Source organism: Solanum verrucosum, unplaced genomic scaffold (assembly GCF_900185275.1).
Source record: "Solanum verrucosum unplaced genomic scaffold, falcon-dt-bn FXZP01000284.1, whole genome shotgun sequence".
Taxonomy (NCBI): Eukaryota; Viridiplantae; Streptophyta; class Magnoliopsida; order Solanales; family Solanaceae; genus Solanum; species Solanum verrucosum.
In genome coordinates this window covers 2,717,623-2,730,156 of record NW_026019936.1, presented here as the reverse complement: position 1 = coordinate 2,730,156, position 12,534 = coordinate 2,717,623, and the positions used below count along the sequence as shown (strand labels likewise).

Sequence of the window (12,534 nt, the reverse complement as noted above, 5' to 3'; positions counted from 1 at the left end):
TCTTGAACATGATGGTAAAGAACTAGAGCTTCGATACCCGTCCTTGGAGAAAATGAGAGAAAAGAACTTTAAAAAATGAAAGATAAAGTTTAAGGAGACGATATAGAGGCAACGAATCTCAGACGAATGAAGATTTATGGTACTGAATATTGTACAAATATGTTACGAGAAAAGCGTGAAATAGCTCAAACCTCCAATACAGAACAACTAAGCAAATTTAGAAACAGCGGAAACAAGTGTAATTGGCGTATACAGAGCACTAAAGGATATCACCTTCCGGTCTAGCACGTATTAATTCCGTCCTTGCAATCTTTTGTCAAGTTGTAAAATGTCTCGACCCTTGATTTTGCTCGAAAAAGGACTTCTGTGTCAACTTCAACTCTCATATACCCGTCGAATTCAACTGGAGAGCCACCATTCAGTTGTGTTGTTTCATTATACCACTCACTTGTATTACTCCACAAGTAGTTGTAATCATCAAGCAAATGCACCTTGTAGTGAGATCTAAGCTTATCAAAATAGTTATAATACGGCTCGTTTGTGGCAACATACAGATTCCTCCAAGGTGTGATAATTCCTTGAAGCTTCGTGACAAGGGAATCGGGGGATGTATCAGCATCAAGATGGGGCCACAACGCCTTATTCTGTGCTTTCTCTCCACGAACAACATGAACAGCATCGAAATCCCAGTCCATGCTTCCACTGATCTCAGTTACTATATTCATCAGTCGCTTTGATTTCCACACTGCATGCCACGGTCTCTGGATGTATTTGGCAGAAGGCCCTTCACAGACCCGATACCAATAGTTCTCCGGTTCAGGGGCATCAAATTGCCTCCATATAATTGTGCTCTTATCCTTCAACAGTTGGTCAGGGGACACTTTGTAGTCCTTAACCTTTCTTACAGAAATTTTCTTCTTATGTGCCTTATTCCATTTCCTCCAATCTTTATGAAAGTCTCCTTCCTCGACAATGGACGCGGTCTCCTTCAAATGTTCGAAATCAAAATAGAACCTGAAGTCTTTCCCTTCTTCATCCTTGTGACTACTAGTGTGAGAAGATGCCAAACAAATACTTAAATCCATCACGAATGTGCGATTCAAGTACTGAGCCTCACCTAAAGCACACAGAAAACTCCACATGTACTGGTTCATTCCTTTACAGTAATCGCCACCCCGAGAATAGTACAAGTATCTCCCATTCTTGAAATCTGAATCTGATCCCATGATTGGAATGGTATCATTGATCTCCTCATCTATAACTGGTGGAGCAATCTTGGCTCTTGTACTAGTTCTAGTGGAATTAACTCGGATTCTTGGACGACGGGCATTAACTCCTGAATGCCAGCGACCTGCATGTACCACTTTATAACTACAATCATCAGTAAAGCCAATCTTAAACCTCCGGAAATCCCTGTACTTTCTCCAAGATCTCTCTTTCTTGTTCCGGAACCTCCACGCCACATCACATTCATTCGGTTTCGACCCGTTAACAGGCGTTCGATAGTCCAAAAATGCAATGGACTTAAAGATCTTCAAATTAAACCTCTCGATTGTGAACAAGACTCGAGGATCCGAACAATTCACTACATTCACATCCTCACATCCTGATTTCAAAGTCTCATTCGACAGATTCTCTTCCGATTTCTCGATAATAGCTTCAGTAATCGGCACTAAAGTAAAAACTCCAGCAGGAGCTTCAGTAGGGCTACTAGCAACATCCTCACCAGTTTTTAAGACAGAATTATCAACTTTGAATGTGGCGTTTTCGACTTGAGTAAACACCCTAGTTAAGGCTCTAGATGATTCCCATGGATCAGGGGGTTGGTATGTAATAGCAATTACAGTAATTATAAGCACAGAAAACACAAAAACTGAGAAACACACATTGCTTATAACCTTTATCAAATTTTGCCCAATTGGATCTGTTGTTGAATCCTTCATTTCTACAAAAACTCTAAATTCTAACAAAAGATTACCAAGATTAAGCTAAAAAACACATCTGAAACTGACCCTTTACTCAAAACTACAAAAACAACAAGAAAAATTGGATCTTGATCTCTAAAGTCTCCAAATCAAAGTATCAATATTAAGCTAAAAATGAGATTTTAAAGCTAAAATCAAGAAAATAGCTTACTCACCTCTAATCTGAAACTGACCCTTTATTCAAAAACACAAAATCAACAAGAAAAATTGGATCTTGAAGGAGATAAGCACTGTATAAAGAATGTAAGACTAAAGATACAGATATAACAATGAGATTGAGAGGGGAAAAGGGTTAACTTTAATTACCTTCAAAACCCTCAAATTTCACTTGCAGAAAAGATAGGATCTTGAATAAAAATTCAATCTTTATGAAGAAAAACTGGATCTTGAAGAGGGTTTGTAAAAAAAGAGTGTTATTTGGTTTTGTTAGAGGAAATGAAAAATGGGGATTAAAATAGTAAGCAGACGAATGGAACAGATCTGTGTAGATTTTGATATGATAAATCTTGTGTCTTTACTCTGAAGATTTTTGGGATTTTAGCTAAATATTTAATTTTTTAGTTGTATTTTAATTAATATTTAGTATTATTTTTAGTTAGATTAATTAGTGTCTACTTTAGTAGTTTTGTCTGTGTGAAAAGTAGCTGTTAAGTGAGCTGTCACTTGTAGTTTGTTTGAGTGTTATGTCAGCAAGAAAAGGGACCCACAAGAAAAGGAAAAAAAAGAATAATCTTTTCTTTTGTTGGAGAATAATGGAATTTAATTTCCATCACATTTTTAACTACTTTTATAGTATTATTTTGAAAAAATTGTGTCTATGATCAATTATGTTTATCAATTTTTTTAACAAAAAAAAGAGATTGTAAATAGAGATTATGATTATTTTTTTTGTAATGTGATCATGTTTCAATAATAATTTACATTCGATTCATCGATTCAAAAAGACAAACTCCTTATTCTTCATGATTAACATAGTGATAAGCGATACTAGAAAGTTGGGAGAGCAACCCTTAAAACAAAAATAAGAAAAAAAGGGTTATCAAGACAAACATGGAATGTATTCATCTATTTGGATGATTGATAAATGTTTGAATGATGAAAAAATTATTAAATAATTATGAGTCACAAGATAATTTCAATGTGTTGAAAGTTGGAAAAAAAAAGATGGAACTCGATAAGTAATGTGTATTCATTTATCTCAATTGTAAAGAAGTTGAAATCAACCAAATGAATCGTCACTGAACATGTCACTCAATTTAAGCTCATCTCACGTCAATAAAAAAGATAAAAAAATACTAGAAATTCTCTATATTTTCTAATAACATGGAAACACATGCCTCTATAAGCACATCTCGATAATATATTCTGTAGTGTGAGAATTCATCATACATTGACTAGTTTTACTGTGGCTAGCAGCCTATTACAACCTCGGGATCGACAATGTGACCGAGCTCAAACAGGTGGACTCAAAATTCTAACTGCAAAGTACTGCCAACACTCAAAATATGTCTCATAGTTCACTGATAAAGTAGTTGATACCTTGAACAATAATTTACTGTCCTACAGAACTACATTTAGTACGTTTATTATGTCCAACGCCACCACATTTGGAACAACGAATGGGTCTCTTTACAGTTTCAACTTGAAGTCCTTTGGGTTCTTTCCGGGGACGACCAGGAGGTCTTTTAATATGGGGTGAAAGTGGACATAGCACGACGTCATTACCTGAGGACGCAGAAGAAATGATGTCATCTGGATGTGGTATATCAAATTTCGCGAGTTCATCCATAACTTCAGCATATATATGTTCTTGTGTCTCCCTCTTGTACCAATCCGCAACGTACTGATAGATGTTCATACTTGTCATAGTAATCGCGTTGCAGGCATGGCTGCATGGAATGCCAGTCATTTGCCACTCTAAACATGTACATGTCCAGAGTTTGAGGTTTACAACTTCTTCTCTACCCTGCAGTTCCTGTAATTTAAACTCAATATCTGATAGAACCGTCATTGCTAGGTTATCACCGGCCTTTTGGTTTTCAAAAATCTTCTCAGCAACCCGAGGACCGATTGGGAGGTTCCATTGTTCAATCTTGAGCTTGTTACTGTGTAATAACATATAAAGCTTCTCATGATAAGCCTCCATCAACTCTAGGACATGTACAAACTTCTCTTCCTCTATAAAAGAGTTCAGAGAATCCGTAGATTTACAATTCAGATGATCCCACCGAGGTTTCCTGAACAAGGCATTAGACCAACGTTCTGGCTGGCTGGCTATCACCCAATCATACAATTCCCTGCGGAAAGAACAGATCTTGCCTAGAGCTTCATTATAACTATCTAGTGTTCGTGCGTAGGCAATGTCACTCAAGTACTTAAGTGCAATCTCCTTACCTCTACCCTGCACTTTAAAGGCAGTATTACCATCGATGAATTTATTAAAATTCTCTTTCACGCAATGAAAACAAAAACTGTGGTTTTCATCACCAAACATTTTGTCCAAGCTGGAGAGAAAAGGGAGACTCGTGCCAGAAACTACGACGACCTCGCGGTTCTGCACAACGACCTTTAGCTTTTCTAGAAACCACAGAAGATCTTCCTCGTTCATAGACAGGAGAATGCCATAAGATAGAGGATACATCTCATTGTCTGCATCCAAAGCAGAAGCAACTATAAAGGAGCTGTTGTGCAGCCCATTCAAGTTGTAAACATCAACAAATATCAAAGGTCTGCATCCAACATCGAACCCACGTATTGAGCAGTCATATGACACGAAGAGCCTCTTGAATCTGTTTTCTTCGGTGCAGGACCATGTAGCAATAGTTCCGGGCATTGCCTCAATTAAGCGATTGCATAGCCAGGGAATCAGTTTATAGGATTCACCTGACTTCTCATTGATTGCCTCCCTAATCCTCTGCTTCACACTCCAAGCCTGACGGTAGGTCAATTTGATAGCCAAATTCTTCTCAGCATCCTCACACACTTTACGAGGCAAACAATCAGGACTGCCCAATATGTCTTCTTGCATGATTCCCCCCAACCACTTCATCCTGATACGAGGTTTCAGTTGCGATGAATCTAGGGGAGGATGGGAATGAGAATCAACAAATTTCCTAATGGAAACATTTTGAGATTTCTTCTCAATGCCAGCACTTACTTTCCAAGGGCAGCCATCAGCAGCACAATGGATGCTAATATATCTAGGTTTATTGTGCAAAATTCTGTAGTGAAATCTATTCGCAATCGAGAACTTGAAAACTGCAAGCCGAAAAGCATCTGCATTTTCAAAAGCTTGTCCTTCCCCGACAAGTAATTCACTCCAGTTGGCAGCAGCATCTGGAGTTCCATCAGTGATCCATTGGTTCGACGGTGCAGGAATTGGTGTATCAGCACTCACTTGTTCTTCCTCAGCACTTCCGAGAGAAACTGCTTCAACCTCAGTGGTTGAAATCCTGTGATAAAATATATAATCAAACTATAGGTATTCACAGAACTTTGCATGATAAGAACTTGTGGACCATTATAAGATGGCTATTACCTAGTGGTAGCCATATTAGGAGCAACTTCAGAATTAGGCTCCTTCTCCGAACTTGATGCATATACATGGGCAAAACCATCATTAAATTGTAATAGAGTATTTACACCTTCTTGGTCTCTAAGCCGTATCAATTGGGCCCTATCAAACTTCACTGTAAACTGCAGAACCTTATCTGAAGGATCAATGCCTAATCGGTCAAAAACTGCATTCACAAAATCATTGTACTTTATGCCTGTCTTCACAATAATCTGATCCGTAATTCCTCCTACATACGAAGTGGATCCATCTGGAAGCACCTTATTCTTCCCACCCCAATGACAGAAACAAAACAGTGTCTTATCTTCAGTTCCCATCATGTAGTAGTGTACATGACCACAGAGCCAAAAAAGGTAACAATCTTCAAAACTACAAACCTGACCAGGAAATAAAATGAACTGTAACCGAAGTTTCTTATGAAGGCTGAATGTACTCAAATCACAATCCATAGGAAGGTCACAATAGCACAAGGATTAACCAAGCATCTTCAAATACAAGATTAAAAGCAGTGTTTTCCTTGTAAGTAAAAACATCTCAAACTTTACGATCTTGGAACAAAACCAAATTCTAAATACAGGATAGGAATCAACAACCAGTACCTAAAAAACAAGATGATTTTAAAAAAATGGTTGTAGGAACAAAAGCATTACCCAAATATGAGTCACCAAAAAAGGAAACCCACCTACATAGGTTAATCTCAAACAGAATAGTCTCCAATCTCTGATATCATTACAAAACATAAAATAAAAACATATGACGATAGTGTCAACAAACAAAATATGTTTCAAACTTCAACAAAGAATCAGAAATTTTCATATTGGGTTCAAAGATAACTTAATACACTTTTCATGATATTATTTGCTGTGAAACATGAAATAAGCAAAGAAGGCAACCACATTAACCCATACAATTTTATCAAATGCAAAAGGATTAACAAAATCATACCTCAAGTAAACAATAAAGTTCCAAACTTTAACAATCAGAAATTTCCAAAATGGGTTCAAAGCAGGGGCAAAGCCAGATAGGGCCGAGGGGGGCGGAAAATTACACTGTTTTGGCTTCTTCCATTGTTTACTTATTCATATTTTGAACCCCTTAGCGAAAATCCTAACTCCACCACTGGTTCAAAGAATACGTTTACCCCTCGACAAATTTCATGGGAAGCTCAGCATTTTTTGCTTGTAAAACATGAAATCAGCAAAGAATTCCATCGAATACAAAAGGGTCAAAACACAAACCCCAGCAAAGCAAAAAAAAAATCTAAACTTTGAAGCAAAGTTCAGAATCATTCCAACTAAAGATTAAAGGAGAAATAGGAGCTAGTTTTGAGTACCAAGATTCACCCTTTCTGTTTCCGAATTCAATACTTCAACAACATATCATTATACTATCAAAGAAAGACATACAGTTAGCTCATTTTTGAACAGAAAACAGAACAAGAAGATTTTTTTCTACCTTGTAGCTATAGATTCTTGAATTTTAACAAATGGGGTTTCTCTACTATGCTATAAAAACAAATAAAAATCACCTTTAACCTGCAAATTCTTGATTTTTAACCAAATGGGGTTTCTCTACTATGCTTATAAAACATAAAAAATTCACCTTTCAACTGCAGATTCTTGAATTTAAACCAAATGGGGTTTCTCTACTATGCTTATAAGTTATAAAACATAAAAAAAAATTACCTTTCAACTGCAGATTCTTGAATTTCAACCAAATGGGGTTTCTCTACTTAGCTTTTGAAACTAAAAAAGTAAAAAAAATAAAAATTCCCTTTTTGCTTCACTAATTTCACTGATAAATTAGGGCTTCAAACATTCAATTGGGTAATGGGAAATAATCTCCCTGGGGGATGCCGGTAATCTGTTTATGATAGTAATATAAATGCTAAAATGGTCCTCAAACTTTTCTTATGTGAAGTTTGTCCCCTAGATAATTTTTATTTGAAGAGTGAAACAGTTTTTTTTTTATTAAAAAAATTTAGAAATATGTTCTTAATAGTAAATTGGGGGTTTCTAGTACTTTTATGTAATGTTTTAAATATATAAAATTTTGTTCAAGAAGAAAAAAAAGATTATTGTTTGAAGTTAAAATTAAAATGACAACTTTCGTATTTCCACTATTGATTTAGGCAGATCTTTGGAATTTTATTTATTTTTTTGTGTCTTGCTTTGTTTTGGCGCATTTATGTAACATGCTTGTGTGATCTCGAAAGTTTCGTAACTTATAAAGAAAATAGAAAGCATTATTTCTTGTTATAGTTAGGTCAATATGGTCGTGAAATTTTTCATATTTTTTAATTTAAAATTGATGTATTTGAAAATAATATATTTATACAAATAGGATCTATTTCAAAAATGATTATTAAACTTTATCCGCCGTAACAGTAAAGTCATAAAAAATATTTGCCTTAAACTTACTGCACATAGGAGTATATTTGCTTCTGATTAATGTCTATTAGTCTCCAGGATACAAATATTTGACCTTCAAAAGCAAACTTTTTCTCTCCAAAAATACAAGTTTTATTTTCATCTTAGATTGTTATTATTACTTGTTGTTTCTTTAGCCTCAATTTCTATATTATCTTGTTGTATTTTCTGCTTGTTGCTACTGCCTTCTTTTCCATCTTTCTGTGAGTCGAGAATCTATCAGAAACAACCTCTCAGGTCTCTGTACACACTATCCTCCCAAGACGGCCAGACCCCACCAGTGAGACTACACTTAGTTTGTTGTTGTTGTTGTTAGTTTCATGAAGTGTTTGTTAGCCTATGAGTAAAGAGTCATGAGTTTTCTTCCTTTGTGACTCAAACCAAAATTTGTTTCATTTGTCTATAGTATGTAGAAATAAATTCAGCCTAATAATTGGACATAATTTGAATCCTCAGATCATTTAACTACAGTTTCTTATATTGTCATCAAACTACTTGAATTGGACGATATACTTGAAGACTATAGCAACTTGTTTCTTCCGTTCTGCTCTCCGAGAATACAGGAACAACAGTTTCACACTCACCTATAAGTTCCAGGAAGATAGAAAAAAATGTTTTATCTAGTTGGACTTAAATGAATTAGTGGTACTAGAATGTATGAAGAACATGCCATGTAAGGACTCCTGCAATGTCTTCCATCAGCAGGTCAATTCTCCTGGAAAATTGGCTTGAGCTGGTGCACTATGTAAGGCGCTGTATTCAGAGTAGATTTCCAGTCTAACCTTAATGCATTGGCAAAGTGACTGTCCTATTCTTTAAGATATAAAGTTGTTATGTTTCTTTCAGAGTCTAAACAATTGAGTTGTGTGGTGGTCCTATTCCTGGAATCCAATTAAGTTGGCAAAACAAAGATATTTTTTAGTCTGTATCAGACAAAATGCATGTGTAATGTGTTAAGTACAAGTGGTGGGACTTTGTGCATTGACTTAAGAATGTGAACTATTGATAGTTTCCGGCATTCACTTGTGTGACACATTGAATGGGCTTATGTGATTCACAAGTTTAAATTGACTGATAATGACTACGTAACCAATAGTAGATTTTTCTTTTGCTCAATTTGTGCTATATATACCTCATCAAAATTGTTGAATAGACACACAAAGCAAACATTTCTTGATTTCTTCTCTACCAACTTAAATTAGTTTTGATCATTTTTAGTGCAGAAATGGGTTGTGTAAAACTTGTGTTTTTTATGCTATATACCTTTCTCTGTCAACTTGCTTTCTCGTCATCCATACCTCATTTGTGCCCTGAAGATCAAGCTCTTGCTCTTCTACAATTCAAGAACATGTTTACCATTAATCCTAATGCTTCTCATTTTTGTCACGACATAACGGGCCAAGAGACTCAGTCATATCCAAGAACTCTTTTATGGAACAAGAGCACAGATTGTTGCTCATGGGATGGAGTTCATTGTGACGAGACAACAGGACAAGTGATTGAGCTTGATCTGCGTTGCAACCAACTTCAAGGCAAGTTTCATTCCAATAGTAGCCTCTTTCAACTCTCCAATCTCAAAAGTCTTGATTTGTCTTATAATAATTTCTATGGATCACTCATTTCACCTAAATTTGGTGAGTTTTCAAGTTTGATGCATCTTGATTTGTCGCGTTCAAGTTTTACAGGTCTAATCCCTTCTGAAATATCTCACCTTTCTAAATTACACGTTCTTCATATCAGTGGTCTAAATGAGCTTAGTCTTGGGCCTCACAATTTTGAACTGCTCCTTAAGAACTTGACCCAATTAAGAGAGCTCAACCTTAACTTTCTGAACATTTCTTCCACCTTTCCTTCAAATTTCTCTTTTCATTTAACAACTCTACGGCTTCAATCCACATAGTTACATGGGGTATTGCCCGAAAGAGTCTTCCACCTTTCTGACTTAGAATCTCTCCAATTATCATATAATCCCCAACTCACGGTTAGGTTTCCCATGACCAAATGGAATAGCAGTGCATCACTCATGAGGTTATTTCTCCCTGGTGTGAATTTTAGTGGTACGATACCTGAATCATTTAGCCATCTAACTTCATTGCTTATATTGGACATGAGTTCTTCCAATCTTTTAGGGCCTATTCTATGGAATCTCACCAACATAGAGAATTTGTACCTTGGTAATAACCATCTTAAAGGACCAATTTCCCAATTCTCGAGATTTGGAAATCTCAGGTACTTATCACTTAGAAATAACAACTTTCATGGCCGACTTGAGTTCTTATCCTTTAACAGAAGTTGGACCCAACTAATTGAAATGCTAGATTTTTCATCCAATTCCCTAACTGGTCCAATTCCATCCCACGTAAGTGGACTACAAAACCTAAAACAGCTCTACTTGTCGTCAAACCACTTGAATGGGACTATACCTTCCTGGATATTCTCCCTTCCTTCACTGGAAGCAGTTATATTAAAACAAAATCAGCTGGAAGGTCCTATTCCAAAGTCACTCCTAAACCAGCAGAAACTAAAATTTCTTCTCCTTTCGCACAATAATATCAGTGGGCAGATTAGTTCAACTATCTGCAATCTCAAAACATTGATAGTGATAGAATTGAGAAGTAATAATTTGGAGGGAACAATCCCACAATGTTTGGGTGAGATGAGTACAGTTGAGATTTTGGACTCAAGCAACAATAGTCTTAGTGGGACAATCAATACAACTTTTAGTATTGGAAACCGATTCAACATCATTAAATTGGATGGCAATAAGCTAGAGGGGAAAGTTCAACCATCTCTGATCAATTGTAAAAAATTGGAACTTCTTGATTTAGGTAACAATCAGTTGAATGACACATTTCCAAAATGGTTGGGAGACCTACCTCATTTACATATTTTAAAGTTGAGATCAAATAATTTCTATGGCCCTATAAGGACTGATAACTTGTTCGCTCAAATTCGAGTCATAGATCTCTCATCCAATGGATTTAGTGGAGATTTACCGGTGAGCTTGTTTCAGAATTTTCAAGCCATGAAAACAATTGGTGAGAACAGTGGAACCTCAGAGTATTTAGCAGATACATATTCTGATTATTACACAAATTCTTTGATAGTGACAACAAAGGGACTGGATCATGAACTTCGTCGAATTTTGACTACACAAATAATTATCGATCTATCAAGGAACAAATTTGAAGGTCATATTCCAAGCATTATTGGAGATCTCATTGGACTTCGTACGTTGAACTTATCTCATAATGTCTTGGAAGGTCATATACCAGCTTCATTCCAAAATTTATCTGTGCTCGAATCATTGGATCTCTCATCTAATAAAATCAGCGGAGCAATTCCACCACAACTTGCATCCCTCACATTTCTTGCAGTCTTAAATCTCTCTCAAAATCATCTTGTTGGATGCATCCCCAAAGGAAAACAATTTGATACGTTTGAGAACAGTTCATACCAAGGGAATGATGGGTTACATGGATTGCCACTCTCAAAACGCTGCGGCGGTGATGATAGGGTACCACAAGCAATAACTCCATCTGAGTTAGATCAAGAAGAAGAAGAAGAAGATTCACCAATGATCAGTTGGCAGGCGGTTCTCATGGGTTATGGTTGTGGACTAGTTATTGGACTGTCTGTAATATACATAATGTTGTCAACTCAATATCCAACATGGTTTTGGAGGATGGTTGTAGAATTGGAACACAGAATTACTACAAGAATGAAAAAGCCCAAGAAAAGGTATTAGTGTGTAGATACCACCAGGTATTCAACTTGATCCTTATCCTTCAAAAGACTACTTATATATCGATGTATTTTCAACCTCCTTCATCCTTAAAGCCCTTAACTTTAACTCTTTATTTTTGAAAATTGCAGGATTTAAGTCTACATAGTTGCTGAAGATGCACATAAAAGCCTTCATCTTTCATAGTTTGTGATGTTTTCATAAAGTTTTTGTTATCCTATGAATAAAGACATGACTTTTCTTCCTTTGAGACTCAACCAGATTTTGCTTTCATTTGTATATGGCCTGTAGATATAAAATTGACAGATAGACAGAATCGACAGATCATTCAATTGGATGATATGTGCCATCACTAAAAACATTGTATTTCACTCAACTCTTTCACATTAACACAAACATAGAACACTCGACTTTAAGTTCAAAAACAAAATAAAAATATGTAGTTACAGAGTTCAAAAATAGTTTTTTACAGACTCATGATGGTTCTTCATCAAAACATCACAAGAAAGACATTATGATCTCATAAATAGGAATCTTCCGATCCACAACTCAGAAAATCTAGTATCCAACACGGATGCATGGTCTCAGAAGGAGAATCTTCTGTTACTATCATCAATGAATGCCACATTTCATGTTATAGTATCAAACATGGCGTCACGGTCTCAGAAGAAGAATCTTCTGTTACTATCATAAGTGATATCAACAAGGCCTCATGGGCTGCTCATAGGGTTGTGTCATTTAAGTACCTAAAGATGAATTTGAGTGTAAATAAGATGAATAGGTAAAGTTCTACTAATTGAT

At 36.0% G+C, this 12,534-nt stretch overlaps 2 protein-coding genes and 1 pseudogene across 2 annotated transcripts in view; 1 reads left to right on the top strand and 2 right to left on the bottom strand.

Moving 5' to 3' along the window:
- Positions 1-103: 103 nt before the first annotated feature.
- LOC125838166 (uncharacterized) lies at positions 104-2,530 on the bottom strand. Its single transcript, XM_049517233.1, has one exon. It carries the CDS (start codon positions 1,941-1,943, stop codon positions 282-284), a length of 1,662 nt encoding a protein of 553 aa, XP_049373190.1. The 5' UTR covers positions 1,944-2,530; the 3' UTR covers positions 104-281.
- Positions 2,531-3,462: 932 nt separating this feature from the next.
- Positions 3,463-12,534, bottom strand: part of LOC125838147 (uncharacterized) — a 24,618-nt gene continuing 15,546 nt past the window's right edge. Inside the window, exons 2-3 of the mRNA XM_049517211.1 lie at positions 5,524-5,936; positions 3,463-5,437 (exon numbers count right to left, since the gene is read on the bottom strand). Of these exons, the coding sequence (XP_049373168.1) occupies positions 3,538-5,437; positions 5,524-5,879 (2,256 nt within the window). The 5' untranslated portion in view covers positions 5,880-5,936 and the 3' untranslated portion in view covers positions 3,463-3,537. The remainder of the gene's footprint in view (positions 5,438-5,523; positions 5,937-12,534) is intronic.
- On the top strand, positions 9,126-11,736 carry LOC125838138 (receptor-like protein 9DC3; annotated as a pseudogene).